The following is a 19,412-nucleotide window of genomic DNA, read 5'->3' as shown; positions in this document are numbered from 1 at the left end:
GTTCATGGTCTGACTCAGTCTAAATGAAATACAGCAGATCAACAGGTGGCCGACCCTGGAATAGCGCTGACCTTTACGCTGCTGACCATCTGACTGTGCTCCACTGTGCTATCAATACGATTGTCATCAACTGACTTTCTTTATTCTCTCCTCCACCCCTCTTTCACTCTTTCTCCATTCTCTCCCCTTTCTGTTATTTTCTCCGACCCCTCCCCCTCCATCCTCTTTTCTTTTGCTCTGTCTCTTTTTCACTCTATCTCCATTTCTCTGTTTGCTTCATCGTCTTTGATCCACCACTCCCTCCCCCCCCCCAGTCAGCAGCTCCAGTCATGCTTTACTGGACCGGCCTTTGGAGGAGAACTTTCAAGACCACTTGCTGCCTCCTCACCTGAACCCAGAGGATGACAGCCACAGTAAGACTAGATTAGATATATCTTTATAAAACTCTTTTGGTTTGGGGTACAACCTTTTATAGAGATTAGACCAACATTTAGTTTTTGACGTTTCTCCCATCATTACAAGGTTTTATGAAACTATTTTTATTCAGTTCCTATACTCTCCATACTACACTGTTTATATTAGCTTGGCCAGGGTCACTTTAAAGTGTATTGAGAAACACACACTTCCAAGTGAGTCAAAGTGTTTCCTGCAAATCGGCAGGCTTCCTATGAGCCCAATGGCGGAGACCAGGGTTGGATGTTTTTAGAGTTACAGTTTCAGATTATGGTGATACGGGTATATAAATATTTCACTCCTGTCTTCAAACAATTATTATGCAGACCAAAACCCCATTGTCTGTTTGTTACTGGTTTTAAACCAAAGCAAATCCAGTTGTCGGACCGATTACGGCATCATTCGGCGCGGCAATAAAAAGTTATTACATATTTCACCCAACCACTTCCCATTGACATATTTTTGGTTCCTCCCGTAGGCCTTCCTTTGGCTTGCTTATTAATGGCCTCTCCAATTTCAACGTCACATGACAAACCCCCAACATTACCCAAACCCTTTCCTAGCCTCCCATCCCCTAGCTGAGGTCAATCCCTGGGTTTGAAAAGTTTTTAATTGTACGGTATCTAGTATAATTTGTTAGTATTCAGCATTCTGTTCAAACAGTCTATCCTGCCTTTAATTATTTAAGGTATAGCACACTTCCTTCAGATACCATATGTTTAGTAGTTTAAAGGAATAACATGAATGGACGATTGGATGATGAATGAAGTCGTCCAGGCGGGAGACTTGAGTTGTGACGGATCAGTCTTGGGATCTTAGCCGTGCTTCCCAGAGCTCAACAAAAGGGCCTTCAATTTCAATGATGGAGGTTGAGAGCAGAGGAGGAGATGGGGAAAGGATGGGATGTTAAGATAGAAAACATACTAGTGACAGTAGATCATGGTTGTCTTCATACTGTTTTCTATTCGCTGGTCTCTGTTTTATGGCTTACTAAATAAATGAAATAAAGTGTATTATACTGTGAACACTGGGCAGTTATCAGTTTAATCTAACTCCAGTTGAATTAAATGATGGAAAAGTCATGGATAATGACAACACAAAGAGGATTTATGATCGTCCTGAGATCTTATTTAGTCCCTGGTGTGACACAGCCCCTAACCCAGCTCTTTGGCCCTGTCCAGCAGCGACCGCCTGTGATTTTGAGACCCCCTGCGCCTGGACCCTGTCCAATCACAGTGTCCGCAGCGACTGGCGGGTCAAGTCACCACGGCAACAGAGACCAAGTTTGCAGGTGGCCTTGAGGCCGGTCTCCGATCACTCTGAGGACAGCTCTGATGGTGAGAAGGGGAGGAGGAAGGAAGGAAGGAGTTTCATAGTGTTGTTTCCCACCTTCTCTCTATTTGTCTTTACTTCCTCCCTCCTTCATGCCCATCACTCTCCTCTTCTTTTCCCCCCCCCTGCTACTTCCTTTCCCAACTCCCTCCCTTCTCCCCACCCCCTCTCTTCCTTCTCCCTCCCTCTCTCCCTACCTGCCCCCCCCCCCCCCTTTTCCTCATGCACTCTAAGAGGTTAGTTACTGTACACTAACCCTTATCTTTTCAATGTTTCCCTTAGGTCACTTCCTGCTTCTGAGCCCCTCCTCTGTAGCAGAAGCTTCTGGAAACTGTGAATACCACCTGACCAGTCCAGTGATGCTAGGCAGTGGCCCGCTGTGCTATCTGTATCTGGCACGCTATTGGTCAGGTCCCCGGGTGGGAAACTTGTCTGTCCTGGTTAGACCTGCCCACTCAGCTTCAATCATCGGCTCCTCTGGCCTAAAGTCCAGAGGATATGATGGTGGCAGGTGAGCATGGCTTAACTTACTTACTCATCCTCTTCATGTCTGTTTATCTGTTTACTGGCACAGAAGGCAGAAACACTTTAAGGAGTCAGGTGGGGGGGGGGGGGGTCAGGTGGGGGGGGGGGGGGGGGTCAGGTGGCTGAGCGGTTAGGGAATCGGGCTAGTAATCAGAAGGTTGCGGGATCAATTCACGGCCGTCCCAAGTGACGTTGTGTCCTTGGGCAAGGCACTTCACCCTACTTGCCTCGGGGGAATGTCCCTGTACTTTCTGTAAGTCACCCTGGATAAGAGCGTCTGCTAAATGACTAAATGTAAATGTTAAGCCGTTCAAAAACCTTTGTAAAGACAAACTCCTGAAAACCCTCTGAACCCCATTGGCCAAGCTTCGTAGCCCATAGCACTCTAATCACGCAGATCCTGCTGGTTATCTTGTTATTATAGTAAGAACGATCAAATATAAGGACATTTTAGCAGACGCTATTATCCAGAGCGACTTACAGTAATGAGTCATGCTATTTTATTGGAACTTTTTTGAATTCTGGCAAATCTCCATTGCGGACTAGGCCGAGATCAGAGAGGGTTTGAGGTAGAATCTGTGGTTATGGGGCACTTAGACTAGTAGTAGTCTATCTGTACTTAGTGGAGGTTATTGACTCAGTGTCTGTGACTGTTTCCTATCCTCTCTACTGATGGATTGAAGTGGTCTAGCAGTACGGAGGTCCAGCTGTAAGGCTTTTATATGCAGAGCATGGCTTGACATTGGGTTGGCTTGACTAAAGAGATTTGACACAATCTTTATGGACCGTGGTACTTTGTAGCAAAGGTATTGCATGGAATTCATTCATCCAGTAGCGCAAAATATCTTACTACAAAACTCGACACAGAGATGAAGAGCGTCTCCTATATGTACCTATTGTTGGACAAATGTCCTTAACATTGATCTGCTCTAATGTTCAACTTGAAGCACTGCCATTCTGGAACAAGCTAAAAGCATTCATGTTTCTAAAAGGGGACCTTTGAATTGAAAATGAATATAATTGGCCGGGACAGAAGAGAGACGTATACTGGCCAATGCGGTTAGTTTGCTAGTAATAGGAGTAGAGAGCATTAGAGTTTTGGGTGGCAGGAACTGCAGGAACTCTGGGCCTGTATTCATCAAGCAGCTTAGGGCTGGAGTGATCCACTCCAGTTCCTCAGCTGTGAAGGGTCTGCTGCGTGGATGCACCTTCTGTAAAAGGTCTGGAACCTCTAAAGTACTGTACTCCTGGAGCGGCGGATTTAGCGTTTATACTGTAGAACCATGAGGTTATCGAGGTTTATCGTCAAGATGATCTAGAGAATCTGGATGGAGAGACTGATTCATCATTTATCCTCCTGACTTGGGGGCCACATGATAGCTCACATTTGAGCATATCATTTTGTATTATAACTGCCATTACGCTGAAATTATTTTTGGCCCAAATTACAGTCAGCCTTTATTCAACATCTAATCATTTCAGCACACCAACTGCTTTTCGAAAGGCCAATGTTACTCGGGGAAAGAGGGGATGATTGTCTTATTAGCAAGGTAATATCTCTGAGCAACAGTGAAAAGATGCTCCTGCAGTTTCCCACCAGTCATTTGTCTGTGGGTCCAACAGAGCGGAGAGCTTAACTCAGCTTCTTTCAGGCAGGTGTGGGGCATGCTTCAGCTGTGTGTATAGGCAGAGATTATTCATTAAAATGCTTTTTACCAGTTCTAAAGTATTGATATGAGAAGTGCGAACAGAGCATATAGTTCAACGTGTGTCAAACGTGTATTACTGTACTTTACTGTCAAACGTCACTTTTGTCCTGAGGAAGCGATTGGAGATGGACTTTTGCTGTGGTTGAGGTCACACTTCCCTTTTAGCTCTCTGGACGTATGGTATATCACTTCTTATCTGACTGGGTTCACACTGAATAATGGGCCATGTGGAGCCTCCTACTCTTCTCAGGGACCATTAATACCCAGCGGTGAGGTTTAGCAGTGTTAGGCCTTCCTGACAGACCGACTGATAAAAGGATTGTGGAGTTGAAGGATTTCTCGGTTCCCAGGGAAAATGGTTTCAGACTCTGCTACTCCCACATAAAGAGAGCTCATGCCTTCTACGCTGCCTGTCGCTAGGTTTAGGGAGAATTTAGCTTGGAAGGGGGGTAACTAATATTTTAAATGTGGCACTTTACTTCCACAGTACATTGATAACACTGCTTTTAGTGTGACGCACAATGCAGTAATATGCAATGAACACACACTCTAGACAGTTTCATATTTTAGACCTGATAAATGCTCACAACCTAACATGTAATGCAACAAATCAAAAGAAAGGAAACTAAGATGTAGTTAACTGTCTCTTTAAAACCTCTCTTGTGATTGATTGTGGCAGAGAGCAATGGGAGGAGCTGGAGGCTGAGATTGGACTAGTGGAGGAGCCATTCCAGGTGACCCTGCTGTACCACTCCTGTCTGGGCAGGGAGGGAGTGAGCATGGCCCTGGACTCCCTGGAGCTCCGGGACTGTGAAGTGGGTGAGTTCACTTCCTCTCCATTTTATTGAAATAACATTTAAATATGCCTCCTGTCTTCTATGAGACAGGTGTCCGCTGTAATATATGGGTTAGTTACATTTAGTCATTTAGCAGACGCTCTTATCCAGAGCTAGTTGGGTTAGTCAAGAGCAGTTGAAGCACTCAGTTCCATCAAAAATAAAAATTAAGTATACTACAATAACTATAATCCTTAGCATCTAACGGGAGGATTGTCTGTGGAATTTCCCTAAATGATCTTGTCTTCGATCTTCATGTAATCCTCTGAATCAAAGTAGGATCTGCAACTCAGGAACATGATATAATAAAAGTGCCCTGTCTGTGTTGCCTGTCTGCAGGTCACCATGATCTGGATCTGGAGTTGGACTGTAATGCGAGGTCTTTTCACTGTGATGAAGGAAGCTGTATAGACAGAATGAACGTGTGTGATTTCCACAGTGACTGCCCTCTAGGGGAGGATGAGGGCGTTATTTGTGGTGAGTACTGGCTTCGACCTTACAAACGTCCTCAGTAGACAATGTGTGGTTGATGTTGCCTCGCTAGTGGATAAGTGTCCAGCATTTTATAGACCCAGGAAATCGAAATGTCATTATATAAAGTAACCCTCAAAACAAACAATCCTCACAAAGTTGACCCATGACATCACGGGATATTGTGTTTGAGAAAAACACATTTTGAGGCGAGTAATTCTGCCTTTGCACCCTAAATACACATCATCAGCTGATTTACTTGGATGGAATGAGATAATTTTGCCTTTGAGTGAATTAAGTAAATGAATGTAGTGTGGTAATGGGGAGTGCATGAGAGAGAGGTGTGTCAGGGCAGAGGGGAGCAGGCTCTTAGTCTCCCTGACAGGAGGCTTGCTTCATGCATTTGCTGTATTAAAGTTTAAGGCTGTGATAAATTGTTAATCCTTTGACTGGAGGCTGTGTGGATTAGACCAGCAGAATAAAAAACTCTGCCTGCTTCTGTCATGGTGAGAGGAGAGGAGATGAAAGGAAATGAGAGGAGAGGAGAGAAGAGGAGAGGAAAGTAGAGGAGAGGAAAGAATAGAATAGAGCTGTGATTTAGGTTGGAGTTTTCCCAAAGTTGGAGTTCTTAGGTATTTATGTGTTTCATAATGTTTTACCCAGGTGTGTCTCTCTCTCATTAGAGTATAAAACTGAACTCCGGCTGCTTTTAAACAGTGACTCATCTGTCTGCCCTGTCGCCTTTCATTTCCTCCTTAGATGCTCTTCCAATTGGTTCCCGCTGTTCGTTTGAGGCGGGGTCCTGTGGGTGGTCCGTGACCAATGAGCTCTCCTCATGGAGGACAGTCACCGGGAGGGAGCTCACGTACAGTGAGGACATGTTGGGAACAACTCTTCACGACTCACCAGGTGTGTGTGTGGTGGTGTGAAAGCATTCATATGTGTGTTCCTATGTTAGTGTGTGTGTATTTTGTGAAGAATGCTGTGTTTAATGGAATGACATAGGCTCAAACTATCTTTCCACGTTTCTCATGTTACTCCAATAATGGAACTCCATATTTTCATATCGGATGAAACCGGATTTTCATTTGGATCCAAGTTTTTTCCAAACATCAGCAAAGTCAAGGAGCTTAGTCTAGAATGATCATGGGAGGCTTGCAGGAAATACGACATTCCTGGCGACTCTACATGAACTGTCAATGATTAAGCACCAGTCCGGGACCGTGGCAGCACAGTGCAGCCCAGAGCGAACAAAGCATTGCTATGTTACAACCACTTTCGCTGTTAAATTGATTGCTATATTTTGAGCCCAGGATTTCACTCTCCATCCTGTTGATATCAGTCCAAATGGGCAAGTGTGGCTGAGACCAAACAGGATTTACTGCTCCACCTCTCAGGCCCTCCCACTGGTCCTCTGTGCGAGCCCCATCAGTCATACTCCTTCTGACAGCTGCCCTACGTCTTAATAAGCCCCCCTCTGTGCTGCGTTTTTTCTGTTCCCCAGGGCACTTCCTTTTATTTCAGGTCAGAGAGAATAGTTCCCAGCTGGAGGCCTTCATCCAGAGCGCATCCTTACCCCGTCCTGTGTCCAGCACCGACTGCCAGGTACGTGGATTAACCATCAACTTTCCTCAGTGGAATAGACTCACGTTACATTTTTGCTCTTTAAACCCAGAAAGGTTTTTTTTCACAATCAATTATCGTGTGTGTTTCCAGCTCCATTTCTCCCTGTACCTCTATGGGGACTTTAATGGCACGGTACAGGTGGCCGTCATCGATAATGACACCGCCACCTCGCCTCTTCTGTGGGAGAGATCTGGGCGTTGGAATGACAAATGGCAGGATATCACCCTGCAGCTCCCTGGACTTCACCATGGGTATTTGGGACATAACCATCCGTTTGATAACAGACATTTGACGGACTCTTGAACATAAATTCCTCAAAAATAGCTTTGCAGCTGATCCAGTGGTATTTTGTGGCCTGCCTTCTCTGTTTGAAAAGGTTCTACATCAAGATGGGTGCCATGTGGGAGCGTGGCTCTCAGGCAGACGTTGCTCTGGATGACATCACCTTGGGAGCGGCGTGCTTCAACACAGGTACACTGCAGCTCGCCTCCATGTAGCATAGGGGCTTCAGAACTGTGGCCTTGACTTTAAAAGCCCGCTTGCTGTTGACCACATGGTGAGAGGTTAGAGTTGTGAAGGTTTGATTTCCCCGTCTGGGAGACGTGAAACTGATCTTTCCCAGATGATGTCTGAGTGGTACGTATCCTTGACTTCAACACCTCCATGTGTTGAAGTCTGTGGAAAAGGGCAATATTGAGATGGATATCCTTGTCTGATAGACGGTAAAAAGTAATACTGCAGATCTGTAAAAAAAAGACAGCAGACTCTTGCTGAAACATCTGAAACCAGATGTAGTTTTCAGTGATGCAGATGTTTTCTGATTGGTTCTAACTGTTGAGAAACCAAGTTTGAACATTGCTCTCCTGGGATTTCACCCGCAGCCCACAATTGGCCATAAAACCCTGCATCACCCATACCATTAGCATGCCAGAGGAACATTCTAGAGTTCCCAAGCAATCAACAATCACCCATCCACCTATGGAACAAATTAGCAGTTTGATTGAAAAGACCTGACCAAGTTGATGTGCAAGATATTATATTGCATTTCATAATCAGGGATATAAAGAGGTTTAATTGAGGAATTTAATGATGCATTTATTGGCCAGATAAATACCGATCAGTTGATTTGGTGTGCTAGGGAGCTGGGGGTCTTGGATGTTAGTGGGGTACGCCTTTGGTAATAGTGTATTAACGTATAATGATGGCTGCAGTTGAGTTTTGGCCAGATGAGTTTGAGCTGGATTACAGCTCCTATTAGTCATATCCCTCCAACACTTCCCATATCACTGTCAATGTCCTCCTACTCCCACATCCCTGTCTCAATAAGATTCCTCTCTTTCTCTCTCTCTCCCCCTCCTCTCTCTCTCTCTCTCTCTCTCTCTCTTTCTCTCTTTCTCTCTCTCTCTCTCTCTCTCTCTATCCCTCTCTCTCTTTCTGTCACTCTCCCTCCCTCCTCTCTCTCTGTCCCTCCCCTCTCCCTCTCTATCCCTCTGTCTCTCTCTCTATCCCTCTCTCTCCCTCTCCTCTCTCTATCCCTCTCTCTCTCTCTCTCTCTCTCTCTCTCTCTCTCTCTCTCTCTCTCCCTCCCTCCCTCTCTCTCTCTCTCTCTATCCTCCTTTCGGCCCCCTCACTCTTATCTCCTCTCAGCTCATCTTTCTTTTTATCATCTCAGCTCCGGACAATAAGTTGCTCCCACAAACTACTAATTTCTGCCTTAAAATCCGCTGACCCGTCTCCTTGTCTCCCATCCTCCTCCCCTCCTCCTCTGATGTTTTAATGAGAGTAATGAATAAAAGCTTAGTCAACATGTCTTTCTCTCTCACCTCATCTCCTCACAGATCTCAACTCCCTGCTGCTTGGACACAAGTTCTTCCATGACTTTGACCTCATGGGTGATCTGGATTTTTTCAGTCCTCTTCCGGAACCTTCTGCCTCGGGTAGGCCTCAGACTTGGCCTTTGTTTCCTTGAAGAAACTCCTTGTGATCTCTGTCTGTAGCTGTATACTTCTCTCTCTCTATCACTTTTTTTTCTCTATGCATACCCAAACACACACACATACACACTATATCTTATATTTTTTTTCCGTATGTGACAGTACATACCAGGTGCAAACATGTTTTAATGTAATTTCCTCAGAATTCCCCAGTAGATGTGCTTATATGGCTGTAACTGTGGTTGTAGTGTGTAGGACAGGATGTTGAGTCACTGGTGAATGACTCTCACATGTCTTCCTTCCTCCCTTCCCTCCTTCCTTCCTTCCTTCCTTCCTTCCTTCCTTCCTTCCTTCCTTCCTTCCTTCCTTCCTTCCTTCCTTCCTTCCTTCCTTCCTTCCTTCCTTCCTTCCTTCCTGCCATCCGTTCTTCATTCTCCCTCCCTCCCTCCCTCCCTCCCTCCCTCCCTCCCTCCCTCCCTCCCTCCCTCCCTCCCTCCCTCCCTCCCTCCCTCCCTCCCTCCCTCCCTCCCTCCCTCCCTCCCTCCTCCACTGCCTCTCTGTCCCACAGAGATGTCTCTGATGACGTGGCTTTTTACATCCTGTGGGGCCAGTGGCCCCCGGGGACCGACGCAGGCCCAGTGTGACAGCGCCTACAGGAAGACCAACGTCTCCGTCACACTGGGGAAGGATGGCGCCTTGAGAGGGGCGCAGATGTGGAGGGTTCCCGCCACCAACAGATACATGTAAATCACTTTTCCTTCTATTCCCAAAAGGAAATGAGGTGGTTTGTGATTTGAATATGAAGGCAATGTATCATCTGTAATCATTAATTTTTTAATAGATTTTATTGGATGTAATCAAAACAGATGGAAAGGTTTGACAGCCAGGTGTGAGAATGTGCCACAAGGTTAGTGTGTAATTGATTTCCCATGTGGGAAGCTCACAGGAGACTGACTTGAGTCAGGTGTTACCAGAAAGCTGGTCAGTGAAGGTTGATTGAAAAATCCTGACAGCAGACATCCCTGTAATAGAGGGAGCTTACCTCCCTGCAGTTGTTCTGTTTTTATGTTTGTGTGTGCCTGTGTGTGCATATATGTGTGTGTTATACTCAGGCAAAGTAAGAGGTCCACATACGTTTACCAGTTGCCTTCCTGTTGCCTAGCTTGGCTCTCAACTTGATTTTGAATATCCAGAGATTTAAATCTTTGTTGTAAATAACATGAATTACCCCCTCCGCTTCAGCATCAGCTTCTGCTATCAGAGAAGGGGCAGTTACTCGGTTACACTTACTTTTCTACTTTCTCAACTGTTGTACATTATTATTCAAGTTGGGTTTGTAAAGTATGCTTTTCTGTGTTGCCTTCTTGGTTAGTGTCACTGAACAAACGTATCCCAATGGGATCGGACGTTCCCTGTATCCAAACCTTTTTGTTCCATACTAGCCTGCAAAGCCTTAATGTAAGGCTTGTCTTCACAGTAGCCTGGGGATAGAATTAGGGCTAGGGTTGAACCCATGGTTAGTAAAACACCACTGTGGCCTCTGGTGGTGCACGCTCCCACTGTGATTTCCCATGTCATTTCCTCCCCAGGATCTCGGCCTACGGGGCGGCAGGAGGCAAAGGGGCCAAGAACCACAACAAGCGCTCCCACGGAGTCTTCATCTCCGCCATCTTCCCTCTGGAGAGGGGGGAGATGCTTTACATCCTGGTGGGGCACCAGGGGGAAGATGCCTGCCCAGGGGTGAGGAAGGGGAAGGGAGGGGGGACAGAGGAATGGAACACGTTGTTAATGTTAACATTTGAATGAAACAAAATTAACACAATGAGTGTTATCTTTCTTTTTTCTGTTCTATCTCTCTGTCTCCCCCTGGTCTGTAGAGGAACCCCCTGACCCAGAAGATCTGTCTCGAGGAGTCTTCTGTGATTGAGGAGGGCCACACTGGAGACGGCTCAGGCTGGGCGGGGGGGGGAGGGGGAGGTGGGGGAGCCACCTACATCTACAAGGTAAGAGCAAGACCCTTCATGTGAGTGAGGCTATCAGTTAGTCATACTGGGTGGGGGAGAGACGCAGTAAACTGGACGTGCTAAATAGATCAACGGATTACCAATGAAGAATCTTGTGTGAAGAGTTTAGACAGCATCGTAGGAATGGTGAACTGCATGAAATGTGCTGGCAACCCCTTCTGGAGAGTTCCTCCAGTCCTGCTTAGCTGGCGCCTATCGACCCATAAAGATGCTAAACAGATAGTCATAGCTTTTGCAGATGTAATTACATGCATCAAAGAATATCTGCGGGAACGCTTAAGGGATTCATCATAGTCTAGTACAGTGGGCTGGTCTTTACATCTAAATATAGAGCTGTGTATCAGAGGTCAGATTTCACGTAAACATGTTGCAGTCATGTGAAAAGATTGAAACACCCTTTAAACTAGTCTTTTCTTACTTCTCACTGTAGGGGAGAAAGCTTGAGATTTTATATGTGTGTTTATGCACCAGTCCTTGTGTATGTCTGTCTATCTGGTTTGATGGTAAGTGAAATGCAAAACCAAAGTTGTGTTTGTGTTAGATGGACGGTGCTGTGCTGGTGCCCCTGTTGATTGCGGCGGGGGGCGGAGGCAAGGCCTACATGGAGGACCCTGACAGCAGTCTAGACCAAATCCCCCTGGAGCAGTACGAGAACGACACCAGCGCTAGCAGCACCAACGGACTCACTGGGGCGGCAGGTACAGGGCCCCTGTCTCTGCTTGCATTGCACCTCACCTGAAGCCTCACCTTTAGCCCTTCTGGTTAGGAGACATGCCCAGGTCTCAGCCAGCAAGGAAGGGATGGCAGTCGGAAATTCTTCCTGCCAGCTTGTTCTCCAGTGGTCTTTATCTGAGGAGAACATCTGGACACAGGGATTAGACCAGGGCTCCCACGGCACTTGGTCTCCAGCAGCCTTTTCCCTGCATTCCTAAAGTGATACCATGGAAACCCTGAGGGGACACCATCACGTGTCTGCAGATCCCTGGTCTCTAAAGGACGCCAAGGATTCTCTGTGTGTCTCTCTGGGTGTGTAGATCTACCTGCTCTCTGAGACAGCTGGTGTTTCCCTCCTTGTAAGTTCAGGAGGCCCCCTTCGAGACTAGAAGGAGCCTCCTCAGAACAGAGTCAGACGGGGCTGCGCTGCTTCAGCTCCTCTCCACGGGCTTTTCTGTCACCAAGGATACTTGAAGTCTAATGCTGCCTGCCACCCTGACAGAGGCCAGCCAACACTAACAAAGGCAACTGTCGGAGAGATGTCCCAGGGCTGTTGGCGGATGTGGGCATGAATGTTTTTTTGTTGGTGAACATGCTCATTGTTGATCGGGTTAGGTATGCGTCTAGGTCGATCATAATCCTGGCTCCATGAGCCCTAGCTCTGTGCCCGGTCCTGACCCCTGAGAGGAGGACATATATGGCAGTGAAGAGGCAGTCGTGGCCTTGGAGGAGTCTCATGGAACATTCCACCTAAATCCTCCATCACCAGCAAGCTTTGGATACACGTAGCACCTCTATCTGTTCATCTTACTAAAACACGTTTGTTTACTGAGGTGTGTGTCTGTGTGGTAAAGTTTCAAAGACGTGTGTGTGCATGCTTATGTGTGTCTTTGTGCATGTGTGTGCTGCAGGGGGAGGTGGAGGCTTAAAGGACACATCCAGCTACGTGTGGGCCGGGAAGTCTCTCATGGAGGGGGCTGAGGGGGGCTCAACATGCTCCCAGGCCCTTGCCAAGCTGGAGTGGGCCACCTTTGGGGGTTTTGGGGGTGGAGGGGGGCCCTGCACAGCCGGTGGAGGAGGAGGAGGGTACAGAGGTGAGATTCTAAAATATATGTCTTTTGTTTCAGCATTATAACCCTCTGTTTCTCTTTCTCTCTTTCTCTCTCTCTCCCTGTCTTTTTCTCCCTCCATCTCTCGTTATCACTTCATCTCTGTTTCTGCTCTGATTTAACTTTCTCTACCGAGCCAGAGCTCTGTGTGTGTGCAGGGCTTATTGGTGAATCTCAGAGCTCGGCACTCCTTTCTAGCAGCTACCAATCTGTGGTGAATCTGTCAGGGCTGTTAAAGCAGGGGGTCAGAGAGTCAAACTCACCATCTCTCCTGCTCAGGGCTATAAGCTGAAGTAGAGGCACACTTACTACACACTGACACTATTGTGATAAATAAGGGGGAGCTTGTTTAGATTCTCAACAAAATGTATTATACACCCATTATTTCTTATGTATTTCTAAGAATTATGCTTTATTGAGATAATCTCAGAATTGAACATCATTGGATAGGTTAAGTGCTTTAGTATAAAAATTCTTGCACATTTTTTTATTACATTTTGCCTTTAATTCATCATGACCGAAACGTCAATAGTTACGCTTGGCATGTTGACGAAAGACCAACTGACATTTCCGCCTTAACTTGCATACGCCCACTTCAATACACTATGCACGCATCACTTCTGCACATTGCATAAGCCAAGTCAACAACTTCCTGTAGCAAGCAGTTACAAACAACAATGTACATAGGAGTCTATGTTGCTGCCTTTTAAGCAAGAGGGAAAAGGGGTTCAAATTGTACGTTTTCAGCTACATTGACAATTACGAATTATCTAACTCACATAATCAAAGTAGCTCTAGCTATCTAGGATTTGAGCAGTAACGTTAGCTTGGCTAGCTAGCTAACAATTTTTAGCTACATTAGAATGACCTAAATTATCGGTCATCTTGCTTGCTAGTCGTTAATGTTAACTCACATAAATGATTGGTCTGTCATATTTGTTCCCTATGGATAACTGGCAGAAACAAATTCTGGAAAAGGGAGAGATCTCTGTGAGGGCTACCTGTTATGGTCAATGAAAGAAAAGCGTGAATGGGACTTCATGTAGTCACCATAAGTCTGACTTCAATGGTTCTTCATCTCAGGTGGAGACGCAGCGCTGACAGATGACATCACAACAGATGGTCAGGATGGAATCTCTTTTGTTCATCCCATGGGGGAGATCTTCCTGCAGCCTCTGGCAGGTGAGCTTACACAACCACCACAGAAACTCAGACCCAACAGTGGTGTTTCTACCAACAAGGTTCAAATCACACAAAGATACTCACAAGTCTGTGTGTGTGTGTGTGTGTGTGTGTAGCGGGGAGGGGGGGGGTGCGGGGGTGACCACCTGATTCTCATTATTTAGACAAGGAGGGGAAAGGAGTGGGCTAGTTGCTGTGGACACTGACTTCACTAATTCAGGTCCTCATGGAACTTGTTACCATTGGCGCCACTGTGTCTGTTTATGGGTGGATGTGAATGGATAGACAGCCAATGATTCTTCTTGCCAGCACGACAATATAATTTATTGCACAATTATGTGCTGACAATGCTCCTGTGGACTGAAGCAGAAAGCCAGGTTGTCTGTGGAGACAGACACAGACACATAGATTTAGATAATGTCGTCTTCAAATTTAGTTTTTTTGTTTTGAATACAAGTTTTTACAAAACAATATTCCAAAGATAAAAAAACTATTTGCGAAAAAAAGTAATAATTAAAAAAATTAAAAAAAAAAAAAAAAATTGGTGTCGTGTTGTGTTTGAAAAAACCTTTAGGAAAATAGGTTTCGATTTCTTTTGTAAAGGTTGATATAATTTCACTTGAAAAAAATGTTTACACTGTTATTACACACTGTTATTACACTGTGAAAATACTTTGTTACTGTACTTTTCTGGACACCTTTTTACTAAAACACTACACACAACAGGTAGTAGTAATGACTTATTTTTACTTAAGTACATGTCAAAGCCCATACTTCTTTACTTTAACTTAAGTGAAAAAGTGTAGTCAATACTTCAACTTTTACTGAAACATAAGTATCTGTACTTCTACTTGAGTGAAGGATGTGTGTACTTTTGCCAACTCTGGCAGTGACACATAAATAATCCAGCCCTGCTTTCCTTTGCTGTGTCTCTCAGCCATGGAGAGCCACGGAGAGTGTGAGATCAAGGTACAGCTCAACTGCAGCCACTGTCAAACTCAGAGCTGCAAGTGGGACGACGACACCAGACTAATCCTCTGTCTCTGCCACAATGAGGAGGTCCTAGCCAGCGACAATGTGACCTGCACAGGTGACTTTGGTTGCACTCCACCTGTAGCTACACAAACCTTTTTTACCTTTGGCAGCAATCCTTCCTTCCATGGTCAAGTGGTTAAAGGGGCAATTCAGGACAAAGACTGTAAAATGAGCATTGGCCTTCTTATTACCTGCAGTAGGCCTTGTGACCTCATGCTGACCCTTATGTTACCTCACACTGTATGGGGACTGCACAGTGCAGACACATTTTCATTAAATACAACTGAAATAACAATAGAAAAATGCTGGAACCCTGTCTCTACTCTTAACATTTTAGCTTTGCCCCCCCCCCCCCCCCCCCCCCCCCCCCCCCCCCCCCCAACAGCATCCCAGGTCCCTTCCCCTGACGGCCAGCTATCTCTTTCGCTGATCCTTGCAGTGGTGGCGTCGACCGTGGTGACGGGCATCGTGCTGACCTGCGCCAGCCTCACCCTCAGTAAGAGACTCTTCCAGATGTGTGTCGACTCTGTGCCCTCCACCTTTCATCGCCTCTGACCCCTGAACTCTGACCCTCGGTCTTAGACAGACTTGACCCCTGACCCTTGGCCTTAGACACACAGATAAAGACCTGGCCCTTGAAGCTGTTGTATCAAGGGAAAATGTTGACTGACCAAGTGATTTTGATTATGTACAGACTAAATATATATATATATATATATATATAAATCAAAGAGGCTCTTTACACTACAAATGTACATTTCACTATACAAGTTGTATTCTGTGGAATAAGGATTTGCAGTGAATTTTTTCAGTTTACATTCCACACCAATTTTTGGTTGTGCACACATATTGAGTATAGTAGGGGCAGGAGTATAATGAGTCTGACAGACTGATGCCTTGTTCCAGTGTACTTTATTATGTAATGTGGGCCATTGTATCAAACTGTTAGCATATATAGTACTAACAGCCTAAAGGGGTGTCTTGGCATAGATAGGTCTATAAGGTGGGGAGTGGATTGTAGTTCTACCATGGGAAAATCCCACTGGATTACATTTGGTAGGTCAGCGTTAAGCAACACATTCACCCTGCGTAACAGACTTCAGCTGGGATACCTGCTGTGGAGAACAGGAGAGAAACATGGTCTTACAGTGTCAGAGTGGATGTGCCACTTTTCTGTGGTTCAACATGAATGGAAAGGCCCTCTGTCCCATGTTCCCATTCTCCCCACCTGGCGCTATTCGTATCCTGACAAAGGGTCCAACATGGCCTTACTTTCAAACAGTTCCAGAACAATATGGTACTTATATAGAGTCCTGTGGTTCTCAAATTACTGTTTGTTTTCAACTGAGGGTGAAACATTGTTTCATTGTTGGAAAGCTTACTGTTTATAGTTGCACAATAAAACTGCTTTAAGAGGAATGATTAGGGAATAACTTTAACAGACTGCTATTAACCTGTTAGTTGTAGATTTTTAGTTCCAAAAAGGAGAGGTCACCAAGCCTGGTAATAATACTAGACTGTTACTTTGTCTTAAGAGAAGAGAAGTTTATAATGACTGCTGCTATGAATATACACTTTATGTCTACTTATGTTTAACCAAATACCTTATCTTATTTGTGTGTTTTTTGTAAGACTATAGGACAGTGAGGGATTAAGTAATATTTCTCTTTTGGATGTCCATCAGTTACTGTGAGAAATGGGAAGTCCTTCACTTCCTTCTCCTCCTCCTTTTCCTTGTCATTCCCTTCTGCTCGTCCTCTTACTCCATCCACCCCTCTAACTCCTCATCTTCTTTCTTCACATCTTGTCCTCTTCTTTCTCCTCTACTTCACCTCATCCTTCCCCTATCCCCACTAACCCCGCACCCCACCCCATCCTTCCCCTATCCCCATTACCCCCGCACCCCACCTCATCCTTCCCCTATCCCCACTACCCCCGCACCCCACCCCCCTACCCAGGGCTCTCCCTTCCCCCCTCCTGATGCAGGAGTGCTTTAAAGCACCTCTGCCACCATGTTAGAGTCTTGATAAAGCACAGTTGACTCAGTCCAGGGTGAACTGTACTGTAGAGCCCTATGGAGATGTGCAAATGGCTGACTGGCTGGGAATAACTCTTCCCATGTCTGGTCTTCAGCACCCATCAGCTGGTAGAACTGGGCTTCGGAGGAGGAGGGATTCCAGCCTAGAATCTTACAGTATCAGCTTAGCTCTTACTGAGCCCAATCAACCAACTTCTAGGATACTGTGATAACATATCGCACACGAGGACAACAATTATGGAATGGTTGTCAGTGTTTGTTGCTGGAGTTGACAGAACCAACCAGAAACCCTTTGCCCATCCATTGCTGGTTTGATATCCAGATATGTAGAGTTTGACTTGAACACTAACTGTACCAAGCTGTGCCACAACTGACTGTGTAACTGTGTATGTTTCCTAATGCTGAATAAAACCCTCCTGTAACACTAAGCTAAATTTCGGAGTGACAGTTCCTCCAGGCAGTCTTGTCAGTACACTACAGGATATGACACGCACACATGGAGTCTGCCCCCAGAAGCATGTTGTAGCTGGAGCTGAAGGGCCTGATGTCTCATTGTGTTTAATCATGTGTCATCAATGACCTTATCGTTACCACAGTGTGTAAGTTGTAAAGACATTATAGGGCCCCTGCAAAACAGTAAAACACCCATACATGCCATGTATACACACACACACACACACACACACTCTCTGACACTCCCACACACATTCCTGGAGGAGGTTAACGGTGTCTCTCCACCTGAGCTCTCCCCCATGCAGGGTGGTAGTCTGTGTCCGGGCGCCCTCCCCCCCTCCTCCCCCGCCTCCCCCAACCCCCCCACCCCCACCCCAGTCCCGAGCATCTGCACCAGCGGCTCGAGCGGTCGGCAGTGGGGACCTCTTACCTGCACGCAGCGCCCCCTCCCCCCTTGCAGACTACCAGCCTGCATCGGGGCTGCGTGCCACCTCCGCGGAGGGTGAGTCCTCACTCACTGGAACGGTCACTGGCACTGGCTTAGCTAGTCTCTGGAGCATGGGTCAGGGGCTGGAGGCTAGGATAATTCATTCAGCTCCACACAGCTGCCGAGTTACAGAGTTGATGTATCAGTGTTTTGGGACGATCAATAAAAAACATAGTAACAAGGTTTCCCTTTCCGTGTCCTTCTCTCTCTCTGTCTCTCTCTCTCTCTCTCTCTCTCTATCTCTCTCTCTGGCTCCAATTCTCTCTATTTCCCTCATCTTTCTCTCTCTTCCTACCCCCCCCCCCCCAGTCTACTATCGGAAGAAGAACCAGCTCCACGCTGTTCGTATGCGTCTGCAGAGTCCGGAGTACAAGCTCAGTAAGATCCGCTCCTCCACCATCATGACGGACTACAACCCCAACTACTGCTTCGCTGGCAAGGCTGCGTCGTTCTCCGAGCTCAAGGAGGTCCATCGCAAGAACATCACCCTCCTTAGGTACAGACCCATGTGCAAACACACACACTCACACATACATTATACACACACATACATTACATGTATACACACATATTCACACACAGAATCAGAATCAGAATTTGGTTTACACAAACACGGAATTTACTGTGGCAGGAAGGTGCAAACAATAAACATATACGGATCTTAATACAGACACACATACTTGGAGTTGTTATGGTGATTGTGTCTGTGTTTCAGAGCTCTGGGTCATGGTGCATTTGGGGAGGTGTATGAGGGCCAGGTGCTGGGCATGACAGGAGAGAACACAGCCATGCAGGTGGCCATCAAGGTCAGTCTATCAACTATATAGCAGGCAATATCACACAAATATGCGAGTGTGTCTGGGGTGAATAGATGTTATTATGGGTTACCTTTCTGCTTCACAGACCCTTCCGGAGATCTGCTCAGAGCAGGATGAAATGGACTTCCTGATGGAGGCGTTGATCATGAGGTGAGCTGGAACGCGCTGGCCCCCCCTTCACTTCCCGTAGCTCGCTGTTTAGACACGTGCACTTCATTACTCAATACAACAATGCCTTTGCAGAACAGATGAGACACGAACGATCATCACGCTACCACTCACTGGATCTGTTTCTCTATTCTTCTCCTTATTTTGGTAACGTGTCTCAACTGCTCTTTACTGAGAGAGCGGCTGGTCTTCGGCAGAGCTAACACTAGATTGTTTGCTACTTTAGCTACGCAGATAAGCTGACGCTCCAGCGTGAGTTCCATAACTGCATACCGTAGCGAAGCTCATTTCCAAACATGAGCTGGCATAGGTTCCCAACTTAAGGGACCTCGGTAAAAGCAGTCACTACAAGGGCCCCATGGGGTGAGCACTTACTGAAAACCAAACACTCACCTCAGAACATTAGCTAGCACTCATGGAGCGTGGGGGCAGGCCACAAATCCTGTTAGTAAAGGGTCAGTCTGAACTGTGTGGAACTCGAGGAACAGGCGGACAGTC

General features: G+C 46.2%; 1 protein-coding gene across 1 annotated transcript in view; it reads left to right on the top strand.

Moving 5' to 3' along the window:
* ltk (leukocyte receptor tyrosine kinase) overlaps positions 1-19,412 on the top strand; it is a 35,648-nt gene that overhangs the window by 11,610 nt on the left and 4,626 nt on the right. The window contains exons 2-22 of the mRNA XM_047018390.1: positions 315-413; positions 1,635-1,790; positions 2,068-2,296; positions 4,699-4,838; positions 5,195-5,332; positions 6,086-6,235; positions 6,831-6,931; positions 7,043-7,203; positions 7,329-7,423; positions 8,791-8,889; positions 9,455-9,629; positions 10,476-10,626; positions 10,764-10,889; positions 11,452-11,608; positions 12,536-12,718; positions 13,817-13,915; positions 14,853-15,005; positions 15,336-15,446; positions 18,238-18,424; positions 18,644-18,734; positions 18,832-18,896. Of these exons, the coding sequence (XP_046874346.1) occupies positions 315-413; positions 1,635-1,790; positions 2,068-2,296; positions 4,699-4,838; positions 5,195-5,332; positions 6,086-6,235; positions 6,831-6,931; positions 7,043-7,203; positions 7,329-7,423; positions 8,791-8,889; positions 9,455-9,629; positions 10,476-10,626; positions 10,764-10,889; positions 11,452-11,608; positions 12,536-12,718; positions 13,817-13,915; positions 14,853-15,005; positions 15,336-15,446; positions 18,238-18,424; positions 18,644-18,734; positions 18,832-18,896 (2,866 nt within the window). The remainder of the gene's footprint in view (positions 1-314; positions 414-1,634; positions 1,791-2,067; positions 2,297-4,698; positions 4,839-5,194; positions 5,333-6,085; positions 6,236-6,830; positions 6,932-7,042; positions 7,204-7,328; positions 7,424-8,790; positions 8,890-9,454; positions 9,630-10,475; positions 10,627-10,763; positions 10,890-11,451; positions 11,609-12,535; positions 12,719-13,816; positions 13,916-14,852; positions 15,006-15,335; positions 15,447-18,237; positions 18,425-18,643; positions 18,735-18,831; positions 18,897-19,412) is intronic.

Source organism: Hypomesus transpacificus, chromosome 3 (assembly GCF_021917145.1).
Source record: "Hypomesus transpacificus isolate Combined female chromosome 3, fHypTra1, whole genome shotgun sequence".
NCBI classification, from domain to species: Eukaryota; Metazoa; Chordata; class Actinopteri; order Osmeriformes; family Osmeridae; genus Hypomesus; species Hypomesus transpacificus.
The sequence above is the reverse complement of the archived record's forward strand: the minus strand, read 5'-3'. Positions and strand labels throughout refer to the sequence as shown.